The sequence below is a fragment of the Balaenoptera borealis genome (assembly GCF_965194805.1).
Source record: "Balaenoptera borealis genome assembly, chromosome: 5".
Classification (NCBI taxonomy): Eukaryota; Metazoa; Chordata; class Mammalia; order Artiodactyla; family Balaenopteridae; genus Balaenoptera; species Balaenoptera borealis.
This window is the reverse complement of record NC_138862.1, coordinates 26,845,216-26,870,927: the sequence shown is the minus strand read 5'-3', so window position 1 is coordinate 26,870,927 and position 25,712 is coordinate 26,845,216. Positions and strand designations below refer to the sequence as shown.

Genomic DNA, 25,712 nt, shown 5'->3' with positions numbered 1-25,712 from the left:
ATGATTCACATTAATAATACTCCTCAATATTTTATTGAAGAGTATTTTATCTCACAAACTAAACAAAACCTCATTACTTCCATTCCAAAGCCTGAATCCTGTTTTGGTGGGACACATAGTTCTTTCAACAGTTAATGTATATTCCTAAAGCTTCCCATGGAGTCATCTCACAAACTGATTTTGAATTATATAATTTAAAAGTGAATTTTTAAAAACATTCATTGAACAGTTATGCTAGATCTTTCAAAGACAGGCACAATACAAAAAGAACAAAACATGGTATCTTCCCCTAAGGAGTTTGTAAATTACTCAGGCGAGACAGGACAAGACAGATAATTTAAAAGGTTGAATGATAACTAATAAGAACCTGCTGTATAAAAAAAAAACCAAATAAAATAAAATTCAAATCAAAAAAAGGCTGAATGAAGTTAATGGAGAAGGAGCAATATTGAACACATGCTGAATTTGTGGCAAATAATCAGCAGATAGTAATCAGTGCTACAGAATCCTACCCAGACATACAGAAACATGTTAGGCTGATCTGACAAGCAAGGAAATAAACATGGATACAAACACACAGAAATGAAGGACAAAATAAAATTAATTTGTCTTTAATTTATCTCTGCTCCAAAGAAGAAAAGAGCTAAGTCCAGAGGCCAAAAATAAAAACTTCCCCTGGAACCTAGGGCTAAGATTTTAATACCCATGAGATAATAGAGGGTGTGGCTTCAGGGGGGTTAGAGGAGCTGGAGTTGAGCCCCCAAATAATAGTCAGAACGACAAAGAGCTTCTTAGCCTATGAAAAGTGGATCTAGAAAAATTATCCAACTAATTGAAGCAACAGGAAAAATCTTGCCATCTAAATACAAATTTAAACCACTTGTATAGTGCAAAATTTACAGACAAGAAATTAATATTATAACTTGTCCAGAGCAGTGAAATAGCTAGCGCTCATTTAGAAGAGCCCTATCAGATCAAAACTGATCTTTTACATTCATAACCTAGGAATCACAGAGGTCCTCAGCAAAATTTTTCACTGCAAACAGGTCACTGTAAAAAATTATAATATGCATGAGGAAATGAACCAGCATCATGAGAATTAGCAAATGCCGCAAGCAGAAAAATTGGTCGCTTTGAAAACTGTTAAGTGGTAAAGCAATTTGAAAGAGACTCTAAATTATGTTTGTATCACTCAACTTTTGCTATATGACAGAGCTCCCCAAAATTTAATGGCTTAAAACAACCACTTCAGTTTTTTTGAGAGATATGACCTTTTTTACTCAATCTATTTAATGTGAAAAAAAACAAAACAGTTCACCATTTTTCCCACCCTCCACCTCTGGCAACCACCAATCTGTTCTCTGTATTTATGAGCTTAGTTTATGTATGTATGTATGTATTTATTTGATTCCACATATAAGAGAGATCATACGGTATTTGACTTTCTCGGTCTGACTTATTTCACTTAACATAATACACTCGAGGTTCATTCCTGTTGTCTCAAATGGCAAGATTATATTTTTTTTATGGCTGAATAATATTCCATTGTTGTGTATGTGTGTGTGTGTGTAAATATATATATTACATTTTACTTATCCATTCATCCATTAATGGACACTTAGGTTATTTACATATCTTGGCTATTATAAATAATTTTGTAATAAACATGACAGTGCATATATCTTTCTGAATTAGTGTTTTTATTTTTTCAGATAAATACCCAAAAGTGGAACTGCTGGATTATATGGTAGTTCTATTTTTTAATTTTTGAGGAATCTCCATACTGTTTTCCATAGTAGTTGCACCAAATTACATTCCTACCAACAGTGCACAAGGGTCCCCTTCTCTCCACACCCTTGCCAACACTTGTTTTTTCTAGTCTTTTTGACAATGCCACTCTAACAGGTGTGAGGTCATATTTCATTGTAATTCTGATTTGCATTTCTCTGATAATTAATGATGTACAGCATCTTTTCATGTACCTGTTGGCCATCTGTACATCTTCTTTGGAAAAATGTCTATTCAGATCTTCTGCCCATTTATTAATCAGATTGTTTGTTTATTTTTACTATTGAATTGTATGCATTCTTTATGTGTTCTATATATTAGTCCCTTATCAGAAAAAAATGATTTGCAAATATCTTCTCCCATTCAGTAGGATTTGTTGATGGTCTCTTTTGCTGTGCAGAGCTTTTTAGTTTGAGGTAGTCCCACTTGGTTTTTTGTTTTTGTTTGCTTGTTTGCTTGCTTTTGTTGCTTTTACTTATGATGTCAGATTCCAAAAAATTATCGCCAAGACCTATGTCAAGGAGCTTACCACCTATGTTTTTTTCCAGGACTTTTATGGTTCCAGGTCTTACATTCAAGTCTTTAATCTATTTGGGGTTAATTTTGGTGTATGGTGTAAGATAGTGGTCCAGTTTTATTCTTTTGCATGTGGCTGCCCAATTTTCCCAACACCATTTATTGAGGAGACTATCTTTTCCCCAATGCGTATTCTTGGCTCCTTTGTTGTACTAATTGACCATATACGTGTGGGTTTATTTCTGGGCTCTCTATTCTGTTCCATTGATCTATGTGTTTGTTTTTAGGCCAATACCATACTGTCGTAATATAGTAATATAGCTTTGTAATACAGTTTGAAATCAGGGAGCATGATGCCCCGAGTTTTGTTCTTCTTTCTCAAGATTGTTTTGGCTATTCAGGGTCTTTTATGGTTGCATACAAATTTTAGGATTATTTATTCTATTTCTGGTGAAAATGTCATTGGAATTTTTTTTTTTTTGGCTGCACCATGCAGCTTGCAGGATCTTAGTTCTCTGACCAGGGATCGAACCCAGGCCCCCTGCAGTGGAAGCACTGAGTCTCAAAAAGTGGACTGCTAGGGAATTCCCTGTACCATTGGAATTTTGATAGGGATTACATTGAATCTGTAGATTGCTTTGGGTAGTATGGACATTTTTTTTTTTTTTAATATTTATTTATTTGGCTGTGCTGGGTCTTCACTGTGGCAGGCAGGATCTTTTAGTTGTAGCATGCGGGATCTAGTTCCCTGACCAGGGATCAAACCTGAGCCCCCTGCACTGGGAGTGTGGAATCTTAACCACTGGACCACCAGGGAAGTCCCTAGTATGGACATATTAACAATATTAATTCTTCCAGTCCATGAGCACAGAATAGCTTTCCATCTATTTGTGTCTTCTTCAATTCCTTTCATTAACATCTTGTAGTTTTCAATATACAGTGGCCTTTCACCTCCTTGGTTAAATTTATTCCTAGTTATTGTATTCTTTTTGATACAATTGTAAATGTTATTGTGTTCTTTATTTCTGATAGTTCATCATTAATGTATAGAAATGCAACAGATTTCTGTATATTGATTTTGTATCCTGCACTTTGACTGAATCCATTTATTAGTTCTAATAGTTTTTTTTGGTGGAATCTTTAGGGTTTTCTAAATGTAATACCATGTTATCTGCAAATAGTTACAGTTTTACTTCTTCTTTTTCAATGTGGATGGCTTTTATTTCCTTTTCTTGCCTAATTGCTTTGGTAGGACTTCCAATACGATGTTGAATAAAAGTGGTGAGAGCGGGTAAACTTGTCTTGTTCCTAAACTTAGAGGAAAAGCTTTCCTCTTTTCACCATTGAGGATGATGTTAGCTATGGGTTTGTCATACATGGCCTTTACCATGTTAAGTTACATTCCTTCTATACATGCTCTGTTGAGAGTATTTTTTATATAAATGGATATTAAATTTTGTTAAATGTTTTTTCCACATGTATTGAGATGATTATGTGCTTTTTATCCTTCATTTTATCAGTGTGGTCTATCACATTGACTGATTTATGAATGTTGAACCATTTGTGAATGTTGTATTCCTGGAATGTTCCCTGGTCAGGGAACTAAGATCCCACATGCCACGGGGCAACTAAGCCCACGTGCCACAACTGCTGAGCTCGTGCGCCTCAACTAGAGCCTGCATGCCACAAACTACAGAGCCCACACGCTCTGGAACCTGCGCACCACAACTACAGAGCCCACGCACCCTAGAGCCTGTGTGCCACAACTAGAGAAGAGAAAACCCACACGCCACAACTACAGAGAAGCCCGCGCACCACAACGAAGCACCTGCGCGCTGCAACGAAAGATCCCACATGCATCAACGCAGATCCTGCATGCTGCAACTAAGACCAAATGCAGCCAAAAATAAAATTAAATAAATAATAAACAAATATTTTTTTTAAAAAAGTATGCAAACATACACAGTCCTGTGGGACTGCAGGTATATGCCCCACTAGCCACCAGAGCCAGGAAATCTGGAGGTGTCCCCTGGAGGTGTAGCAGTTGCAAAAATCAGGGCTCCAGATGAGTGTATAAGCTCTCTTCTGGATGATACTAGCGAACTGGAAGAAGGCAGAGGACAGCGCCAAGATGGCATCCACAGTCTACATTCCTTGAGAGCAGTGTCATAGGCCATTAGTGTGTGCCAAACCTGAAGCCTGCCCCCTAGGCTGAAACTCCAGGACAAGAAAAAACGCCTTCTTTGCAGAAAGACTATGTGCCTCGGTCCATTGTCTGTGCAGTGCCCTGGGGGTAGTAGTCTGCCAAGAATCATTTCTCCAATGCCACAGCCTCAATTTTGTGGTCAACAATTGGAGTGGTTCTTCTAGGCTGGGCTGAGCTGGACTGATCTCAGGTGGGCTCATTCATGTGTCCATAATCATCTTATGAATTGACTGGATCTGGCTGCTTTGTTGTGGTGTTGTCTAAGATGGATGGGATTCCTGTCTCCCCTTTCCATATGGTCTCCCATCTACAGCATGCTAGTGAGAGCTTGTTTCCATGATAATTTAAGGGTTCCAAGAAGGTAAGCAGAATTGTGGAAAACCTCTTTCACCTTCTGCCACAGTCTATTGTCCAAAGCAAGTCACAAGGTCGGTCCAGATTCAAGGGTTGGAGATATAGGCTCCATGTCTTGATGGAAGGGGAAGAATCTGTGATCATTTTTGCAATGTGCCATAAGGTAAAAAAAATTTTAAATAAAAGAAGAAATAGAAACAAAAAGAGTTCAGTATGCAGAACCAACTGGCAAATTTGAAAAACAGAATCTTCCTCAAGTGTCAGAGTAGAAGACAAGGGATCCAAATACCTCATTCATCATTAGGTTCTTCCCTAAATTCACAGCCTCTATTTTCAGGATCATCCTCCAATTTCAGCCAAATCACTGCATCTCCCATGGATACTTTTGTTTTTGAGATTTTTTTGTCTAGAATTGATTTCCCTCCCTTTCTACCAAACTGATCAATATTTCCTTTCAAAATTCTATTTATTCCAAATATCTCTTCTTCCATGAAAAGTAATAACAATGGTAATAATATTTAATACTGGTAATAATATTTATGATTCCTTAGCATATGCCAGCCACTGTTCTAAGTATCCCTCTTATTCCTACAACATCTCCCCAAATACCATTAAAGAGGAAAACCCAGGTCTCTCTGACTCAAAATTAATGCTCTTAATCTTCGCATTAACTACTCTCTAAAGTATTATTTCTTAGTGTCCCTAAACAGGTGTGATTTCTCTCAGTTTTGGCTTTGTATTTATCTTTAAAGCAGATTGACAGTAGCAAGTATTGGTGAAGAGGTAGAGTGATGGCAATACTCAGGCACTGCTGGTGGAGCTGTAAACTTGTACAACCACTTTGGAAGACAGTTCGCTATTCTCTCTAAGGTAAAGGTACACAAGCCCTATGACTAGAAATTCAAATACTAGGATGTACCAAATGAATTTATGCCACATACACCAAGAAACAGATCCAAGAATGTCCACAGCATTAAAGCAACAAAGACCCAATGCAACTAAAAGTAAATAATAATTTTTAAAAAAACCATAAGGAGGATGTTACCATAATAATTAGTAGAGTAGTTTCCTTCATGTGGGAGAGAAGAAGTAATAATTAAGAGGAAGCATTTGGGGACCTTCTAGGTTCCAGAAATGTCTTATTTCATAGCCTTACTGGTGGTTTCATGAGCATTCACTAAACGATAATCCATTACACTGTACAGTTTTATTTTCTGCACATCCCTAAATGCATGTTATAATTCACAATAAAAACATTTAAAGAAAAAATAACAAAGGGATTTCATTAACTCCTATGACATGAAGGTCATAGGTAAGTAGTTTACCACTTACCTATGGCAGGTGTGTGTAAAGGAGAGAGGAAATGAAGAAGGGGAGGATAAGTAGAGATTCAGACCACAGGATCATTCTAAGAAGCTTTGGCCAGGCCAACAGGGAGTCCTCAAGCCAAAGTCGCCCTATAGAGGAATCCTGCTTCTTGCAGGAATTGACCTGCCTTAGGGTCCCTGGCATGCTGTCATGGGTGGAGGGCAGCTTGTGGAAAGTGTGGCCTTTGGAGAAATACAATGATGGATTCAGAGGCCAGCAGCAGGGGCTATCCACAAATTACATACTCCACAGCAGGAGATCTGAGCAGCACATTTCCAAGGCTGTTGCATCTACTAAAGGGATGTAAATTGTGAAAACTCCAACATAGCAATGCAAATAAATGACATAAAACAATTTGAATTGCAAAATTACTAACTTAATGTTATAATAATAAATGTTATATTAATAAATTTTTATGATCATTCTACTCAGGAAATCCTTGAATATTCATGAAATGGTATGGAACACTATTTTTCTACTTTGAAGACTAGGGAAACAAGACTTCATACCCACTCATATCTACCTGAGAGTAACAACTAATAAACCAGGCGATTTCAATTCTTAAAGCCCCAAGAAGCCTGTTGAGCACTTCTATTAAAAGCATTTGGGGGACCTCCCTGGTGGTGCAGTGGTTAAGAATCTACCTGCCAATGCAGGGGACACAGGTTTGAGTCCTGGCCCAGGAAGATCCCACATGCCACAGAGCAACCAAGCCTGTGCACCACAACTACTGAGCCTGCACTCTAGAGCCCGCGAGCCACAACTACTGAAGCCCGCATGCTTAGAGCCCGTGCTCCGCAACAAGAGAAGCCACCGCAGTGAGAAGCCCACGTACCGCAACAAAGAGTAGCCCCCGCTCTCCACAACTAGAGAAAGCCCGCGTGCAGCAACGAAGACCCAATGCAGCCATAAATAAATAAATAAATAAATAAATAAATAAATAAATAAATAAATAAATAAATAAATAAAAAGAAGCAATGGGATAATAATAATAATTAAAAAAAGCATTTGGCTTTGTCTTTCAGCACTCATAACCAAGGTGATAGAGAAAATTCTAGCAAGCGGGAATGTGTAATTCTTTATAGGCGTCCTGGCCTAGAGTCTGAACAGTCTAGAGAAATGTAACTTTTAATTAAATGCATTTCACTTGAATTTGCCAGACTGTAACAGAAAGTAAACAAGCTATCAAGCCAATCCCATGTGATTTAATGTTGATAATAGAGTGTGAAGAAAATACCAGTTCTACCAATGCTTCCAGGGGTCCCCAGCCCCTTTGCTAGAAGCAGAGGGGGAAAAGAGCAGGCACTCATGTTTACCATTTAGAAGGTTTCTCTGAAATATTATATCCTCTCCTTGTGTTTTTCATACCATGATTCTGCTATTTGGAATTCACATTTAAGAGCAGATTAGGAACTGTCAACACATAAAGGAAATCAGTACTGGAGGAAATTGAGAAAACTGGGTGTGTGTTTGTTGGTGGCCTGGTACCTTACTATTTATATTCACAGAAACTCACTAATCCTTGGATTATCCCATGGTTTAATGGAGACAATGTTCTTACCTCGACATTGAACTCCCCCAAGGTCTGATGAAATAAAAAGAAGAAAATTAGTTGGAAATCAGTTTGGAGGTACTTTATCATATTTCTACGTAAATATGCTGCTGCTTACTTACTGTGATGGCTCTAAATTTCTTAAGGTTGTTTTCAGAGACAATGGAGATGCCATCATTTTTAAATGTAGTTACATGTGCTATAAATAAAATGGCAGTATTCCCCTTTTCAAGTAAATGAAGTGAAAAACTGAACCACTGAATTTGTAACCAAGTGAAACAAATCAGGATTCTTGTCCCATTAGGGAGAGAATGAGTTCATCTGCAGGTATTTTATTACACGGGAACATCTTTTTCATAACTGTGCGTATGGGAAGAAGGATGTTCACAGATGTTGGAAATCCAAAAGGGCAGCTGGGGATTGGGTGAAGCGCCTCACCCCGCACTATGGAACATGAAGGAAACTGGTCCTTCCCTCCCTACCATCATCTTCATGTCTGCCCTGGCAGCCACGGCACGAGCGACTCAGTCAGGTTCAGGCCATCTACAGCTTTTGTGCAAGACTTTGAATTTTGAATAAGTACCACAAAGAAAACAGGACAGTTAGAACCCACTCACAGTTACAGAAATAGTGACAGTTTCTGTAGCAAAGCCACAGCTTCTTAGCCAGACTTCTGTTGTGCTGCCTTCCTTTCTGACTCTCTAAAGTTGCCCTGCTTCTTGGCCTTTTGTCAAACGTTTCCCTGTCTCTCAATGATTCCTGGAACTTTCAACATACTTCTAACAAGATTTCTTTTTGCTTATGATGACTACAATAGCTGTTTTGCAATAAAAGGCAACCGAACCAATGACACCAACCAGAAATTCTAATCTCAGTGGCGATCAGGGAGCTAAGCAGGAGCATGAGGTAAGAATTTAGTCACAGAGAGTTAAGGGAAAACAATCAGTGAGCAGACACGTTGCTTGGGGCTCTCCTGGGGCAGCTGATTACGAACGCTTCAACAGCTAATCCCCTTGCCATCAGCTGGTGAGGATGGGGGCCCCTGTGGAACCCCTGCTCTGGTAAAGTGCATCTCAGAAAATGGCTACTTTGCAATCTGCCAGGACCAAGCCAGCATGTGCCAGTCCCCATGAGAACAGACCAGAGAAAGCAGGCACTGAGGGGATGGGAACACAGGGAATGCACGTGGATCTAATCATTGGTTAAAACTCCAGAGCTGGCAAAACTTGATAAGGTCAAGAATATCCATGGAAGAGTCTTTCTCCACTAAGTGTTGGGGGCAGGGGAGGGGGGCAGCACCTCTTCCTCTGAAACAGAAGCAGAACTTGGAAAGATGGAGAAAGAGGCTGCAAAGTTGGCGATAGGACTATGTGAGATAAATTATATTGGTGGCTTCTATTTTCTATGTGAAGCAGGCAGCCAGGACATGTTAAGAATGAGGGAGTGAGAAAATGGACAGAGGTTTAAAGAGTAGGTAAATATTTTGAATGGTCAACATCAGGGAAAAGTATGGGGAAAAAAAAACCACTAAATGGTACTTAGGTCCGGATGAATTGAAAATAACAAACTTAAATGGATTCAGTCTAAGTACTTTTTCTCCAGCAACACCTTGCCCAGAAGTACTGGCTGTAAAAATAACGATCAGATCACTCAAAAGCTAAGAACTATTAAAAATTAGTAGAAGGCCAAAGGGGAGAGAGAAGGAGAGAAGTAGGGTGCTGATAAGAGGGTAATAAATAGGGACGTGGAAACACAGGTTCTGGGCCAGTTCATGAAGGAAAGTGAAACTAAGAAGGAACTAACAAATGGGAAACCAGGAAAGAAGCCAGAGCTGAAAGGGTATGATGAGGTGGAAAACAGGATTAGTTGAAAGGAAGGAAGTGGGACAGGTGGGAGAAGTTACAGGGGTAGAACTTCATGGGTCAAAAAACTGAATAGCAAATAAGATAATGTGACTTCAGAAATGAGTGCTGGAGCAGAATGGAGGTAAAGGTCATCAGAGTAGGGATCCACGATCCGTGATGTAAGGATGCTGGACACTACACAGGAGGATATTAAAGTTACCCAGGACGATGGCGGGATTTCAGTAGAGAAGACACATCCGTCAGGTGTCAATTTCCTAAGTAAGTATAGCATAATGACCTAAGAGTCAGGGGATGAGTGGGGAAGAAAGCAGCAGAGCTGACATGCATGGTTCTAAGAGGAGGAATGACATAACACAATAAAGTAGAAAAGGAATGCAAAAAAAATTTTTAAACATTTTGGTTTAAAAAAATGTTTTAGTTATCATAACTGGAAGGCCAGAGGTGAAATGGGCTTCAGGGGTGGTTGTTTCCAAGGCTCAGCCATGACATCAAGACTTTGGTTCTTTCTGTCTTTATTCTCAGCCCAGAGCTTTAACCTGACTTAACTTTGAAGACTTAAGATGATTTCCAGTACATTCCTAGCTATGTGCTCCCTGCTCACAATCAGCCAGAGATAAAGAGACTGATTTCTCATCCAGCACTTTCAAAAGGAGGAGAGAACTTTCTGAAACACCTCCTGGAAACATCTTCTTGCATCTCATTGACTAGAATGGGGTTACATACCACTTGTAAACCAGTCACTAGCAAGAAAACAGCACTTCTTTTAGACAAGACATGCCCAATTCTTGGGCTGAGGTCAACTCTCCTTATGGCATTTTTGTTTCTCAATAAAATAGGAGGGACTTCCCTGGTGGCAGAGTGGTTGAGAATTTGCCTGCCAATGCAGGGGACACAGGTTCGATCCCTGGTCCAGGAAGATCCCACATGCTGGGGAGCAACTAAGCCCGTGAGCCACAATTACTGAGCCTGCGCTCTAGAGCCCATACGCCACAATTACTGAAGCCCGCGCACCTAGAGCCTGTGCTCCACAACAAGAGAAGCCACTGCAATGAGAAGCCCACGCACCACAATGAAAAGTAGCCCCCTCTCGCCGCAACTAGAGAAAGCCCACATGAAGCAACGAAGACCCAATGCAGCCAAAAATTTTAAAATTAATTAATTAATTAAAAATTAATTAATTAAATGAGTGATTTTTTAAAAAATAAATAAAATAGGAGCAGCTGTTGGGGAGTCTACCATGACCTCCCTTACTCACATGCATCTGTGACATTTCCTCAGCATCTTCCCTTAAATTAGTAGGTCCAGAATGGGTAGTAAACAATGACTTCAATTTTCTGAATAAACAAAGTTTTGGCTTGCTATTAAAGAATCAGGTTTGCATTGGTGCCACTTGACACACTATTCAATTCATAATATTCACAAGGGGGACTTCCCTGGCAGTCCAGTGATTAGGACTCCGCACTTCCACTGCAGGGGGCTCAGGCTCGAACCCTGGTCGGGCATGCCACGTGGCACAGCCAAAAAAAAAAAGGAATGGCATAATGTTCACATGGGACCAGAATCCTCACAACTGCAAATGAAGATAAGCGCTGCAAGCACATTTCTTTCTACCTTATAAAACTGCAGCAACCCTGTGGTCTTTTGCTGAGGCTCCAGGACAGTCTTCATGCTCTTTCTGCTAAGACCACAGAGATTTTCCTCCAGCTACACATCCTAAAGGTCATATTGCTCCAGAGTTAGGGCTCTAAGTCCTACCTGCTGAAGCTGGAGACCATGAATGGTACTTGGGCTGGTAAGTCTGGAAGTCCTGACGGACTTCTATAGCAGCACAGAGGCAATGTGGGCATACAGACAGGTGGGCAGGCTGACCAATGCCAATCAATAGAAATTCAAGATTTAACACTACCCTATTTAAAAACATTCAATGGCTCCCACACACAAAACAATGTCCCAACTCCTTAGAACTACATAAAGGACTATTTACATGCAGGCACAACCAATGGTACCAGCTTCATTGCCCAGTTTACATTCCAACTACATTCTTGACATCCTTGAACACTCTTTGTTTTATCTCTATGCTTTTGGAGATTCTTCTACTAAGAATTCCTTCCCCTACTTTGAGAGTTAATTGTCCATCATATGTTATTGGTACAACTCACTATGTTAACACACTTAGCCAAACTCCACAACAATGGCCAAAGAGTTGATGCTTTAAACGTTCAGCATTTTCTGATTTTCTTATCTCAGTATTTTAAAAATTGTAAGTAGTTTAGTACATCTTTGTGAATAAATCACTGGATTGCTCATTTTCAGTAAGGAATCTCATGTCATGGAGCCATGACTTTAGATAGATGGAAATGATTGACACAGAGACAAGATGCTAAAGGAAGTGAAGTGAGGCAAACCAGTAGGGCAGGATAGAAGTGTCAAAACTCATTGTCCAGTGTACATATTTAAAATGTGTGGGCAGTTTTCCTGGAAGCCAAACCCACTGCATGGCTTGTTTTGAAAATAACAGCATAAACTTCTTAAGCAATTGTTTTATGGTGTGTAACACATGTATAAAACTGCTGCATTAGGACATCTGGTCACTGTGTTTACTTTGCTAATGAAACAGAAATGATTTTTTCTTTATAAGATGAGGAAATCTTAAATGCTGTTCCCAGGCTAAGAGAGCACTGAGCCAGTCACGCCCACAACATTCTTCTTCTGAGAGCACACAACTCCCATCTGACTGACGCTGTTCTTATCCGGCCTTGTTCTTTCCAAATGACATCATCCCTTTCACTATTAAGAAATGACGTGTATACAAAGCTACAGTAATCAAGACAGTATGGTACTGGCACAAAAACAGAAATATAGATCAATGGAACAGGATAGAAAGCCCAAAGATAAACCCACGCACCTATGGTCAACTAATCTATGACAAAGGAGGCAAGGATATACAATGGAGAAAAGACAGCCTCTTCAATAAGTGGTGCTGGGAAAACTGGACAGCTACATATAAAAGAATGAAATTAGAACACTCCCTAACAGCATACACAAAAATAAACTCAAAATGGATTAAAGACGTAAATGTAAGGCCAGACACTATCAACCTCTTAGAGGAAAACATAGGCAGAACACTCTATGACATAAATCACAGCAAGGTCCTTTTTGACCCACCTCCTAGAGAAATGGAAATAAAAACAAAAATAAACAAATGGGACCTAATGAAACTTAAAAGCTTTTGCACAGCAAAGGAAACCATAAAGAAGATGAAAAGACAACCCTCAGAATGGGAGAAAATATTTGCAAATGAAGCAACTGACAAAGGATTAATCTCCAAAATATACAAGCAGCTCATGCAGCTCAATATCAAAAAAAAACAAACAACCCAATCCAAAAATGGGCAGAAGACCTAAATAGACATTTCTCCAAAGAAGATATACAGATTGCCAACAAACACACGAAAGGATGCTCAACATCACTAATCATTAGAGAAAAGCAAATCAAAACTACAATGAGGTATCACCTCACAACGGTCAGAATGGCCATCATCAAAAAATCTACAAACAATAAATGCTGGAGAGGGTGTGGAGAAAAGGGAACGCTCTTACACTGTTGGTGGGAATGTAAATTGATACAGCCACTATGGAGAACAGTATGGAGGTTCCTTAAAAAACTAAAAATAGAACTACCATACGACCCAGCAATCCCACTACTGGGCATATACCCTGAGAAAACCATAATTCAAAAAGAGTCATGTACCACAATGTTCATTGCAGCTCTATTTACAATAGCCAGGACATGGAAGCTACCTATGTGTCCATCGACAGATGAATGGATAAAGAAGATGTGGCACATATATACAATGGAATATTACTCAGCCATAAAAACAAACTAAATTGAGTTATTTGTAGTGAGGTGGATGGACCTAGAGACTGCCATACAGAATGAAGTAAGTCAGAAGAGAAAAATAAATAGCGTATGCTAACACATATATATATATAATCTAAAAAAAAAAAAAATGTTTCTGAAGAACCTAGGGGCAGGACAGGAATAAAGACGCAGACGCAGAGAATGGACTTGAGGACACGGGGAAGGAGAAGGGTAAGCTGGGACGAAGTGAGAGAGTGGCATGGAGTTATATATACTGCTAAATGTAAAATAGATAGCTAGTGGGAAGCAGCCGCGTAGCACAGGGAGATCAGCTCGGTGCTTTGTGACCATCTAGAGGGGTGGGATAGGGAGGGTGGGCGGGAGGAGAGATGGGGATATATGTATATGTATAGCTGATTTACTTTGTTATAAAGCAGAAACTAACACACCATTGCAAAGCAATTATACTCTAATAAAGATGTTAAAAAAAAAAAAAAGAAATGACGTGTACTTTAGCTTTACCTCTTGAAGTAAGGTTCACTGTTGTATTTAAAGATCATGTGACAAATAAATGCAAAATGTAAAGCTGTCTCCCTATTCCATTCCAAATCCCAGCTTTAGGGACTTCCCTCGAGGTCCGGTGGTTGAGACTCCATGCTCGCAATGCAGGGGGCCCGGGTTTAATCCCTGGTCAGGGAACTAGATCCCACACGCGTGCTGCAACTAAGAGTTGGCATGCCACAACTAAGGAGCCCACCTGCCACAACTAAGACCCAGCGCAGCCAAATAATAATAAATAAATAAATAAATAATAAAAACAACAGCAATAAATTCCAGCATTAAATAACAGGCCAGAGAGAAAAAGGAAGAACAAACAGTTACTGAGTCCATATTATGTACCAAGCAAGGCTTCTAGATTGTAACTTCCCCAGAGTTGAGATTGTATCTTAGTCATCTCTATAGTGCTAATACCTAGCACAGTCCCCTGGCACCTATGCAGTTGCTCAATAAACGTTTATTTACTGAAACAATCTAAATCCATTCTAGATGTTGTCCCATTTAATCCTCAAAACCACCCTCTGAATTTGGAAGTATTTTCTTCATTTAATAAAGAGATTAAGTAATTGGTCCAAGGTCACACTGAAAGGCCTGATTACAAACCAAGAATGTAAGACATCTTAGAAGTCATGTAGAAAAATGCAACTTTTAATAGATGAAACAAAACATTCAGTGAATTTGAGTGACTGTCTCCACAGACCACTTAAATTAAACCAAATGACACATCACTATAAACATGAAAATCAAGACAAACACATGAACCTAAGCTTAAAATATTCTAAACAATGAGTTTGCCCATTCATATTCTAATGTATAGGATGCAATTTGACAATGTGAGTATTCCTGCAATGCGGCCAGAACAAAAATGACTAAGCAATGGACTCTGCTCATGAAGGTGCAACAGAAACAGAAATAGTGTAATAAAACAGACCTTATGCTTTTACAGAGTTATGAGACAGGCATTGTGAGGACAGCAATGACAGAACAAATAACTCCACACTAAAGAGGAAGGAGACTAAGGATATTGTTAAAGAAACATTGCAGGAGCAAAGAAGAGTCCCAGAAGATCCTGGCATGGAAAGAAAATCATGAGGAACTCCATAGCGTGGCTGCTTAGGCTACGTAGGAGGAAATGGTAGGATATAATATTGGGAATGCAGGTTGCTATCAGATGTGAAGAGCTCTGCCCACGTCCATTTGCTCAAGGGATAAGGATGATTCTCTGAAATGTTTTACGCCAAGTACCCAGAGGAAGACTCACGTGTGTTGGTTGACTCATGGCATCAGTATTTATCTGTTACCAGATAACTTCCTTTAACTTACCGGGGCTCTTTTTCAACCTCCTGGTTTCCTTCTCTGTCTTTGATCATTCTGGAAGAAAAAATGAGTCCAGTCATTGAATCTTGATCCAAATTCACAACTGATTATCTCATAACTCGCAATTTCAGTAGTATAAAAGCATTATATTCCCCTAGTACTGCAACAAGGTAAGAGTTTCCTCTTCTGAATGAAACTACCTTCTTTCCATGGTAGAGAGAAAGAGTTGGTATACAAGAACTTGATTTAAAAGAACACAGATGGAACAGTTTACATAAAGCATATGGGTCAACAAGATGGGTGGATAGGTTAGAACACTAAAGCATAATTAAAACAGCTTAGGCAATTGTTTTTAAACGGAGTTTTGAGAAATCATATGAAATTTCACATTAACGATATTCATGTGCCTTTAAGAGTATTGCTCTAATCAGTAATTATTTTTGAATAAGTAATATAAATTATAGTGTTGCCTAATATTTGAGAGGCTCTTGTGCCAAATACTCCCACCACATAGCTTTCCTATGAGCATGGAAATCCCACAAGCCTGTGTGTACCTAACAATGGCATGTGTACATGACATCATGATTTCACTTACCAAGGGATAAGATGAGCCACATCAGAATCTGCTTCATCTCATGGAAGCCAAACAACCTGTCAATTTCAAAATTATGGATTCAGTTTATTTCACTGAGGGTTCATAGGCTAAAAATGCATCTTCTATTCTATTTTATTGAAGCAAGGAAAGACTAATGTCTTCTGCTCAGTGTACCTCCAAACCTGCTTTTTCATCTTGAGGAACTTGTGTTACTGCAAAACAGCAGAACAATTCTTCCTGCTACAACTTTTTCTTGAGTCATGGCTATGCTTCTAGGATTCCATTTCCTGATGTTGTTCACTTCCTCTCTCAGGCAGGCCCTCCTAAGTTTCACTCATTTCACTTGCTTCATAAGTTGATGCAGGTAGACTCTGCTTTCCTTTCCCTCTGCTTTCTGAGCCATATATTTAGTTTCCTAATACACTCCTCTAGATTTGGCCTTATGGAGTGTCTGCTAGTGAGAAATATAGATTTAACAACTTCTGGGTTTACCAAAAGCATCCATCATCTAAGCAAATCGTGTCCATCCTTATTTCCCTTAGTTGGATAATTGTACCTAAAATTCATCCTCTCATCTGCCTAACATTTATCACAGACCTGATTTCTATTTAATATTGCCTTGGCTAGCTCCCCTTTAGTGTGCATCATCCCACCTTTCCTGGGAGTCTGAAGATTTTCTGAGCATATCTCTAATGACATGAACTTTACAAACTTCCTTACTCACCATAAATGTGTCATTTTGAAACTCACCTAACAGGGTGTGATGCATTCTGTGCAAATTTCCAAGTCTTCCCCTCTCTCAAATCTGTCCACATTACCTAAGCCATCCTCATAGATAGCTTTTTCTGCCTTTTAGGGCTGGTTATTATTATTTACCATCCAGACCCTCCAGAAGGCACATCTCAGTAATTCCTCTCCTTGTTCTGTCTGGTGACATCAGTGCAATATGTTCTCTATAATCTTGCCTCTCTTCTACTACTAGAAATCTTTGGTCATGTTCCTTTTTATTTGTCCCACCTTTAAGAGTAGTTGGGCTGTCTTAAACAGAGACAGAAATTTATTGGAAGGATATCGGGTTTTCCATGTCCTCAGGAAGACTAGAGAACTATGTTCAGAATGGGCAAATAAAAAGGGAAGCTACACCACCAAAACCACGGCGAAAATCGTATCACAGAACAAGTCCAGCAAAAACATGGCCACGTATCAGGGATTCAGATACCAAACAGATTTTTTAAAAATGTCCACTGCATCTTGATTGTGGTCCTCTGCCTTACAGAATACCTAGTTGACCACATGTCTATATGCAGTACTATAATTGGGCTCCTTACATGGAATATGTCTTTTTTATCTTCCTTCACCTAGCACTGCAGTTCCCAAACTATGCCCTGAGATAACCCAGGAGACCCAACTCAGGAGACCCAACCGGGTATTTTAGACGAGATTGGGCTCATCCAGGGTGGTATGGCCATAGACAGATGCAGGTGTGGCTAACAGGGTATTTTAAACTTTCAAGGACGACACAGTAGCACCTGTCAGACACTACTACTATCTTGAGGTGATTCACATTTTCATTAGATCATGCTACATTCCTTTCAAAGACATTTCTTTATTTGCAAAGCTGGGCTTTCCATGGTTGCTGCAATAAAAAGCAAGTACCACTTGAAAATCAATGGGTAACAGGAAATGAGAGTGGCAGTGTCCAGACATTCCAAGGTTAGTGAAGTTGGACTGTGCCCAAGAGGTACAAACATCCTGTTAGTAATTGTGTCTATTCAAGAATGAAATTTAACATTACTTTTTCTTTATGTATATATATTTGCTTTATAAATGGCTGCTTGGTTGTTAAAACATAAATACTTATTAAGGTGTTTAAACCTAATAACTTAATAAATGGAACTGTTAGGTATTTCTTTTGGCCAAGGGGTGTTGTGGGAAAAAATTATTGAGACACTAATGGTACTGTGAACTAAAACAGTTTAGGAAACTCTGAACTAGTGCAATGTCTACTGGTTAAAAAAATAATTGCTTTATTCTTCACAATCTCACAACTGTTCATGAAAAGCCAGAACTGTCCTCTTCCAAGAAGAATAACAAGAGTAAAGTCGAGGATTAATAGAAAGACCATAGCCTCTCACTCATATGATAGGTGTCAACTGAATGATTTCCATAAGCAAACACAGCTGGGAGAGACCGAGGAGATGAAGGCACAGAGGAGTACACCAGCAAATGCTGAAAACCCCCGAGACATGGACAGATTCAGAAAACTTCCCAGTCTTCTAGAAAAAGGATTCATGTGCCCACTACCTGGCAGGATTGTACAGTATCAGTACTGGCACGTATATATGGTAGAGAGAGCTTGAAAAATTACTCTGACAGGTGGAGAAAATACGAGCATGATGGAGAAAACTTCCAAGTTTGGAGAGAAGAAACAGCTATCAAGAATATTAGGACTGGGGGCTTCCCTGGTGGCGCAGTGGTTGAGAGTCTGCCTGCCAATGCAGGGGACACGGGTTCGAGCCCCGGTCTGGGAAGCTCCCACATGCCGCGGAGCAACTGGGCCCGTGAGCCACAATTACTGAGCCTGCGCGTCTGGAGCCTGTGCTCTGCAACAAGAGAGGACGCGATAGTGAGAGGCCCGCGCACCGCGATGAAGAGTGGCCCCCGCTTGCCGCAACTAGAGAAAGCCCTCGCACAGAAACGAAGACCCAACACAGCCATAAATAAATAAAAATTCAAAAAAAAAAAAAATTCAAAAAAAAAAAAAAAAAAGAATATTAGGACTTCCCTGGTGGTCAGTGGTAAAGAATCCACCTTACAATGCAGGGGACATGGGTTCAATCCCTCGTCAGGGAACTGGGATTCCACATGCCACGGGGCCACTAGGTCCGCACGCCACAACTACTGAGCTCGTGCACCTCAACTAGACAGCCCACGTGCCGCAAACTACAGAGCCCACATTCTCTGGAGCCTGTGTGCCACAACTAGAGAGAAGCCCATGTGCCTCAACGAAAGATTCCGCATGCCTCAACGAAGATCCCAAGTGCCACAGCTAAGACCCAAAGCAGCCAAATATAAAATTAAATTAAATTAAATTTTAAAAAGAATATTAGCCTCTAAATGCAAATCAAATCTACAATGAAGTACCACCTCACACCAGTCAGAATGGCCATCATTAAAAAGTCTACAAATAACAAATGCTGGAGATGGTGTGGAGAAAAGGGAACCCTCCTACACTGTTGGTAAGAATGGTGCAGCCACTATGGAGAACAGTGTGGGGGTTCCTCAGAAAACTAAAAATAGAACTACCATGTGACCCAGCAATCCCACTCCTGGGCATATACCTGGACAAAACTATAATTAAAAAAGATACATGTACCCCTATGTTCATAGCAGCACTATTCACAATAGCCAGAACATGGAATCAACCTAAATGTCCATCGACAGATGAATGGATAAAGAAGATGTGGTACATATATACAATGGAATACTACTCAGCCATAAAAAAGAATGAAGTAATGCCATTTGCAGCAACATGGATGCAACTAGAGATTATCATATTAAGTGAAGTCAGAAAGAGAAAGACAAATACAATATGATATCACTTACATGTGAATCTAAAACAGCACAAATGAACCTATCTACAAAACAGAACAGACTCACAGACCTAGAGAACAGACTTGTCATGGCCAAGGGGGAGGGGAGTGGGGGAGGGAAGGACTGGAGTTTGGGATTAGCAGATGTAAACTATTATATATAAGATGGATAAGCAACAAGGTCCTACTATATAGCACAGGGAACTATATTCAATATCCTGTGATAAACCATAATAGAAAAGAATATTAAAAAAAGAATGTCTATATGTGTATAACTGACTCACTTTGCTGTACAGCAGAGATTGGCACAACATTGTAAGTCAACTATACTTCAATAAAAAAATAAATAAATAAAATAAAATAAAAGAATATTAGCTTCCAAAATGACCCCCAAATGATCCCTGCCTCTTGATATTTATACTCTCTTGTAGTCCCCTCCCCTGTAGTGTGGGCTGGACCTACTGGCTCATTCTAATGAATAGAATACAGCAGTGGATGCAACTTTTAATATTAGTTTACAAAAAGACTACTTCTGTCTTGCTCAGTCTCTTATTCTCTCAGTTGCTCTGATGGAAGCCAGCTGCCATGAGCCAATCACTCATAACATGAGCTATTCTATGGAAGGTCCATGTGGCAAGGAACAGAGAGAGCTCCAGCCAACAGCCAGTGAAAAATGGAGGACCTCAGTTCAACAACCCATGAGCAACTAAACATTGCCAAAAATCACATGAGTGACATTGGGAGTGGATCCTTCCCCAGTCAAACCTTCAGATAAGACTACAGCCCTACCAGACATCTTGACTGCAGCCTTATGAAGGATCATAAGGCAGAGATACATAGGTAATCTGCACCTGGATTCCTGTCCAGCAAATACTGTGAGACAATAAATGTTTGTTGGTTATTGGAGGAGACCAAGATGGCAGAGCAGGAGGACATGGAGCTCACATCCCCCCATGAACACATCAAAAATATATCTACATGTGGAGTAATTCTCACTGAAACCAAACTGGAGACTGACCGAAAGACTCCTGTACAACCAAGGCTGTAAAGAAAGATCCACACGGAGTCAGGTAGGAAGGAAGAAAAGAGATCAGGTCGGGAACTGCACCCTTAGGAGAGGACACAGATGAGGAAGGGGATTACATGGGTTTAAAGACCTTCCCTGGGGAGCGAGCAGTTCAAACCACATATTGGGCACCCCAGCCCTGGGGTCCAACACCAGGAAGACAAGTTCTCTTGGCTGGTTTGAAAACCAGTGGTAATAACAGGAGGGCTGTTAGAAACCTAGATTCCACTCATGAAGAGTGCACACACACTTGCTTACCCACCGGAAGCAAAGCAGAGGAAGCAGATTGAAACTGCCCAGGACTCTGGCCATTTTCCCACAACCACCCCAGCACATGCCCCAGCCCACGCCAAGCACCCACTCCCAGGCCCTCTTACTCTGGCACCGCTCCCCAGTAGACTGAAGGCTGCCATTGCCAAGGAGATTGTGCAGCTGATGGGGGCAGAACCTGCTCAGACCCAGCACAGCATCTGAACAAGGCAGGGATGGCCATTGCTGGTGCTTGCAGAAGCAGCAGATCAGGAGCAGTCTGGAGCTCTGACTCGTGTGCCAGGACCACCCCAGCATGCACCCTGGCCCATGCTGAGTGCCCACTCTGGCCCCTGTTGCTCTAGTGCTGCTCCCCTCTGAGGCAAATGTACCAATGCTTACAAGAGGGAGAGCTCACACTTAGAGGGAATGGGACTAGCTCATACTTGACCCTCAGGGCTTCTGCTCCAGCACCTTGGGACCTGACCCCACCCCTGATATGATGGTGTCAGCCACTGAGCACAGGAGAAGTCCCGGCTCACACCTGGTTCTGGCCCTAGCCCCTCCATCTCCAGTCCCACTTCCCATCAAGGTGCTAGCTACTAGCACACTCTGGGGGAAGACATGACATGCTCATTTCAGATCTAGCTCTCCTACCAAAGCCACTGAGCACACATAGACTGTATAGAGATGCTCCCACACAAGGATACCCCTTCAACACTGGGATAGGTAACTGTTTTGCCTAATTTCCTTGAGACAGAAAGTTAAGAAAAATGAGGAAACAGAGGAATTTGTTTCAAATGAAGGGACGACAACAACAACAACAAAAACCTGAAAAAACAACTAATGAAACAGAGATAAATAATTTACCAGATAAAGAGTCCAAAGCATTAGTAATAAGACAGCAAACTGAACTTGGTAAAAGAATAGATGAACACAGTGAGAATTTTAACAAGGAACTAGAAAATATAAAAAAGAACCAGTTAGAGCTGAAGAATACAATAACTGAAATGAATTACACAATAGAAGGAATTAACACCAGACTAGGTGATACAGAAGAACACATAAGCACTCTGGAAGATAGAATAATGAAAATCACCCAATCAGAACAGCAAAAAGAAAAACAAATTTTAAAAATGAGAAAAGTTTTTTAAAAAATGAGAAAAGTTTAAGGAACCTCTAGGACAATATCAAGTATACTAAAGTTCATGTTATAGGGGTCCCAAAATGAGAAGAGAGAGAGAAAGGGATCAAAATATATTCAATAAAATTATGGCTGAAAACTCCCCCAAAAGGGGAAATAGATATCCAGGTATAGAAAGCAGAGAAAGTCCCAACAAGATTAACCCAAAGAGACCTACACAAGACATATCATAATTAAAATGGCAAAAGTTAAAGAGAGAATTCTAAAGGCAGCAAGGAAAAAACAAAAAGTCATATACAAGGGAACCCCCATAAGGCTAACAGCTGATTTTTCTGCAGAAAATTCACAAGCAAGGAGAGAGTGTCATGATATATTTAAAGTGCTGGAAGGGAAAAACCTACAACCTGGAATAATTTACCCAATAAGATTATCATTTAGAATTGAAAGAGAGTTAAAGCACTTCTCAGACAAGCAAAAATTGAAAGAGTTCATCAATACTAAACCAAACCTAAAAATAAATGTTAAAGGGTCTTTTCTAAGTGGAAAAGAAAAGGCTATAACAAGAAGTAAGAATTTATAGGAAAGGACAAATATATAGTAAAGACTGTGGATCAACCATTTAAATAATCTACTACAAAGATTAAAAGATAAAAATCGTAAAATCAACTATAACAATAATAAACAGTTAAGGCATAGACATGAAGATGTAAAATATAAGATCAAAAACATGAAATGTGAGAGAGGAGAGAAAAAATGTAGATCTTTTAGAATGTGATTGAACTTAAATGACTACCAGTTTAAAACAAGTAGATATAGTTATAGGTCAACATATATGAACCCCATGGTAACCGCAAATCAAAAACCTACAACGGGGCTTCCCTGGTGGCGCAGTGGTTGAGAATCTGCCTGCCAATGCAGGGGACATGGGTTCGAGCCCTGGTCTGGGAGGATCCCACATGCCGCGGAGCAAATGGGCCCGTGAGCCACAGCTACTGAGCCTGCGCGTCTGGGCCTGTGCTCCGCAGCGGGAGAGGCCGCGATAGTGAGAGGCACGGCGCGCGCGCCGCGATGAAGAGTGGCCCCCGCTTGCCACAGCTGGAGAAGGCCCTCGCACAGAAACGAAGACCCAACACAGCCATAAATAAATAAATAAATAAATTTAAGAAAAATATAAAATAAAATAAACATTAAAAAAAAAAAAAAAAAAAAAAAAAAACCTACAACGGACACACAAAAACTAAAGAGTAAGGAACACAAGCATATCACTAAAGAAAATAATCAAACCACAAGGGAAGAAACTAAAAGAAGGAGAAAAGAACAGAGAAGAACTACAAAAACAACCGGAAAACAAGTAACAAAATGGCAAGAAGTACATATCTATCAATAATCACTCTAAATGTCAATGAATGAAATGCTCCAATCAAAAGACATAGGGTAGCTGATTGGATAAAAAACAAGACCCATTGATACGATGTTTACAAGGGATTCACTTCAGAACTAAAGAAACACAGAATGAAGTAAGGAGATAGAAAAAGATATTTCATGCAAATGGAAACATTGAGAAAGCTGATGTAGCAATACTTATATTAGGAAAAATAGACTTTAAAACAAAGTTTACCACAAAAGATAAAGAAGGGCATTAGAGAATGATAAAGAGATTAATACAAGAAGAGGATATTACACTCACTAATATATATGCAACCTAACAGGAGCACTTAAATATATAAAGCAAATACTAACAGACATGGAGGGAGAAATTGACAATAACACAATATTAGTAAGGGGCTTTAACACCCCACTTACATCAACGGACAGGTCATCCAGACAGAAAATCAATAAGGCAATAATGGTCTTAAAGACATAATAGACCAGTTGGACTTAATGAATATCTACAGGACATTCCATCCAAATCAGCAGAATACACATTCTTTTTTTAAGTGCACATGGAATGTTCTCCAGGATAGATCACATTCTAAGCCACAAAACAAGTCAACAAACTTAAGAGTTTAGAAATTATACCAAGCAATTTTTCCAACCACAAGGTATGAATCTAAAAATCAATTACAGGGGCTTCCCTGGTGGCGCAGTGGTTAAGAATCTGCCTGCCAATGCAGGAGACACGGGTTCGAGCCCTGGTCTGGGAAGATCCCACATGCCACAGAGCAACTAAGCCCGTGCACCACACTACTGAGCCTGTGCTCTAGAGCCTTTGAGCCACAGCTAATGAAGCCCGCGAGCCTAGAGCCCGTGCTCCGCAACAAGAGAAGCCACCTCAATAAGAGAAGCCACTGCAATGAGAAGCCCGTGCACCACAACAAAGAGTGGTCCCTGATCGCTGCAACGAGAGGCAGTCCGCACACAGCAACAAAGACCCAACGCAGCCAAAAATAAATAAATAAATAAATTTATTTTTTTAAAAAATAAATAAATAAAATAAAATAAAATAAAAATCAATTACAGGATGAAAAATGGGGAGACATTGAGACTAAACAACATGCTACTTAAAGGCCAATGGGTCAATGAAGAAATCAAAGAGGAAATCAGAAAATACCTCAAGACAAATGAAAATTAAAACACAACTCTCTAAAATCTATGGGATTCTTGGGACTTCCCTGGTGGTCCAGTGGTTAAGACTTCGCCTTCCAATGCAGGGGGTGTGGGTTTGATGCCTGGCTGGAGAGCTAAGATCCCACATGCCTCGCAGCCAAAAAACCAAAACATAAAACAGAAGCAATATTGTAACAAATTCAATGAAGACTTAAAAAAAAAAAAAGGTCCACATCTAAAAAAAAAAATCTATGGGATTCAGCCAAAGCAGTTCTAAGAGAGAAGCTGATATGGATACAGGCCCACCACAAGAAATTTAAAAAGTCTCAAATAAACAACCTAACCTACCATCTAAAGGAATTAGAAAAGAAGAACAAACAAATCCCAAAGTCAGCAGAGGGAAGGAAAAATAATAAAGATCAGAGAATAAAGACCAAAAAAATAATAATAGAAAAGATCAATGAAACCAAGATCTGGGTTTTTTGGAACAGATAAACAAAACTGATAAGTCTTTAGCCAGGCTCACCAAGAGAAAATGGGTGAAGACCCAAATAAACAAAATAAGTAATGAAAGAGGAGAAATTACAACTGATATTACAGAGATATAAAAAAATCATAAGAGAATACAATGAATAGTTATATGCCAACAAATAGGACAACCTAGAAGAAATGGATGCATTTCTAGAAACACACAATCTTCCAAGACTGAATCATGAAGAAATAGATAATCTGAACAGACTGATTCTAAGTAATAAAACTGAATTAGTAGGGACTTCCCTGGCAGTCCAGTGGTTAAGACTCCGTGCTTCCAATGCAGGGGGCGTGGGTTCGATCTCTGGTTGGGGAACTAAGATCCCACATGCTGTGCAGCATGGCCAAAAATAAAACTGAATTAGTAATCAAAAAACTCCCAGCAAACCAAAGTCCAGGACTGGACAGCTTCACAGGGGCATTCTACCAAACATATAAAGAAGAGCTAATGCCTATCCTTCTCAAACTATTCCAAAAAATTGAAGAGGAGGGAACACTCCCAAATTCATTCTTTGAGGTCATATTACCCTGATACCAAAACCAGACAAACAAATACACTACTAAAAAGAAAATCACAGGCCAATATCTCTGATGAATATAGA

At 39.8% G+C, this 25,712-nt stretch overlaps 1 protein-coding gene across 6 annotated transcripts in view; it reads right to left on the bottom strand.

Moving 5' to 3' along the window:
• LOC309628702 (uncharacterized protein) overlaps nucleotides 1–25,712 on the bottom strand; it is a 701,358-nt gene that overhangs the window by 632,243 nt on the left and 43,403 nt on the right. For 3 of the 6 annotated variants that reach the window (XR_014244637.1, XR_014244638.1, XR_014244639.1), the window contains exons 1-2: nucleotides 15,981–18,418; nucleotides 15,392–15,439 (exon numbers count right to left, since the gene is read on the bottom strand). Coding sequence is in view for 3 of the 6 variants with exons in the window: in XM_082391990.1 (XP_082248116.1) it covers nucleotides 15,392–15,439 (48 nt within the window). In the remaining 3 variants the exon portion in view is untranslated. Of the gene's footprint in view, nucleotides 1–15,391; nucleotides 15,440–15,980; nucleotides 18,419–25,712 lie in introns of those variants that run through there. The other 3 variants (XM_082391990.1, XM_082391989.1, XM_082391991.1) reach the window with 1 other exon arrangement.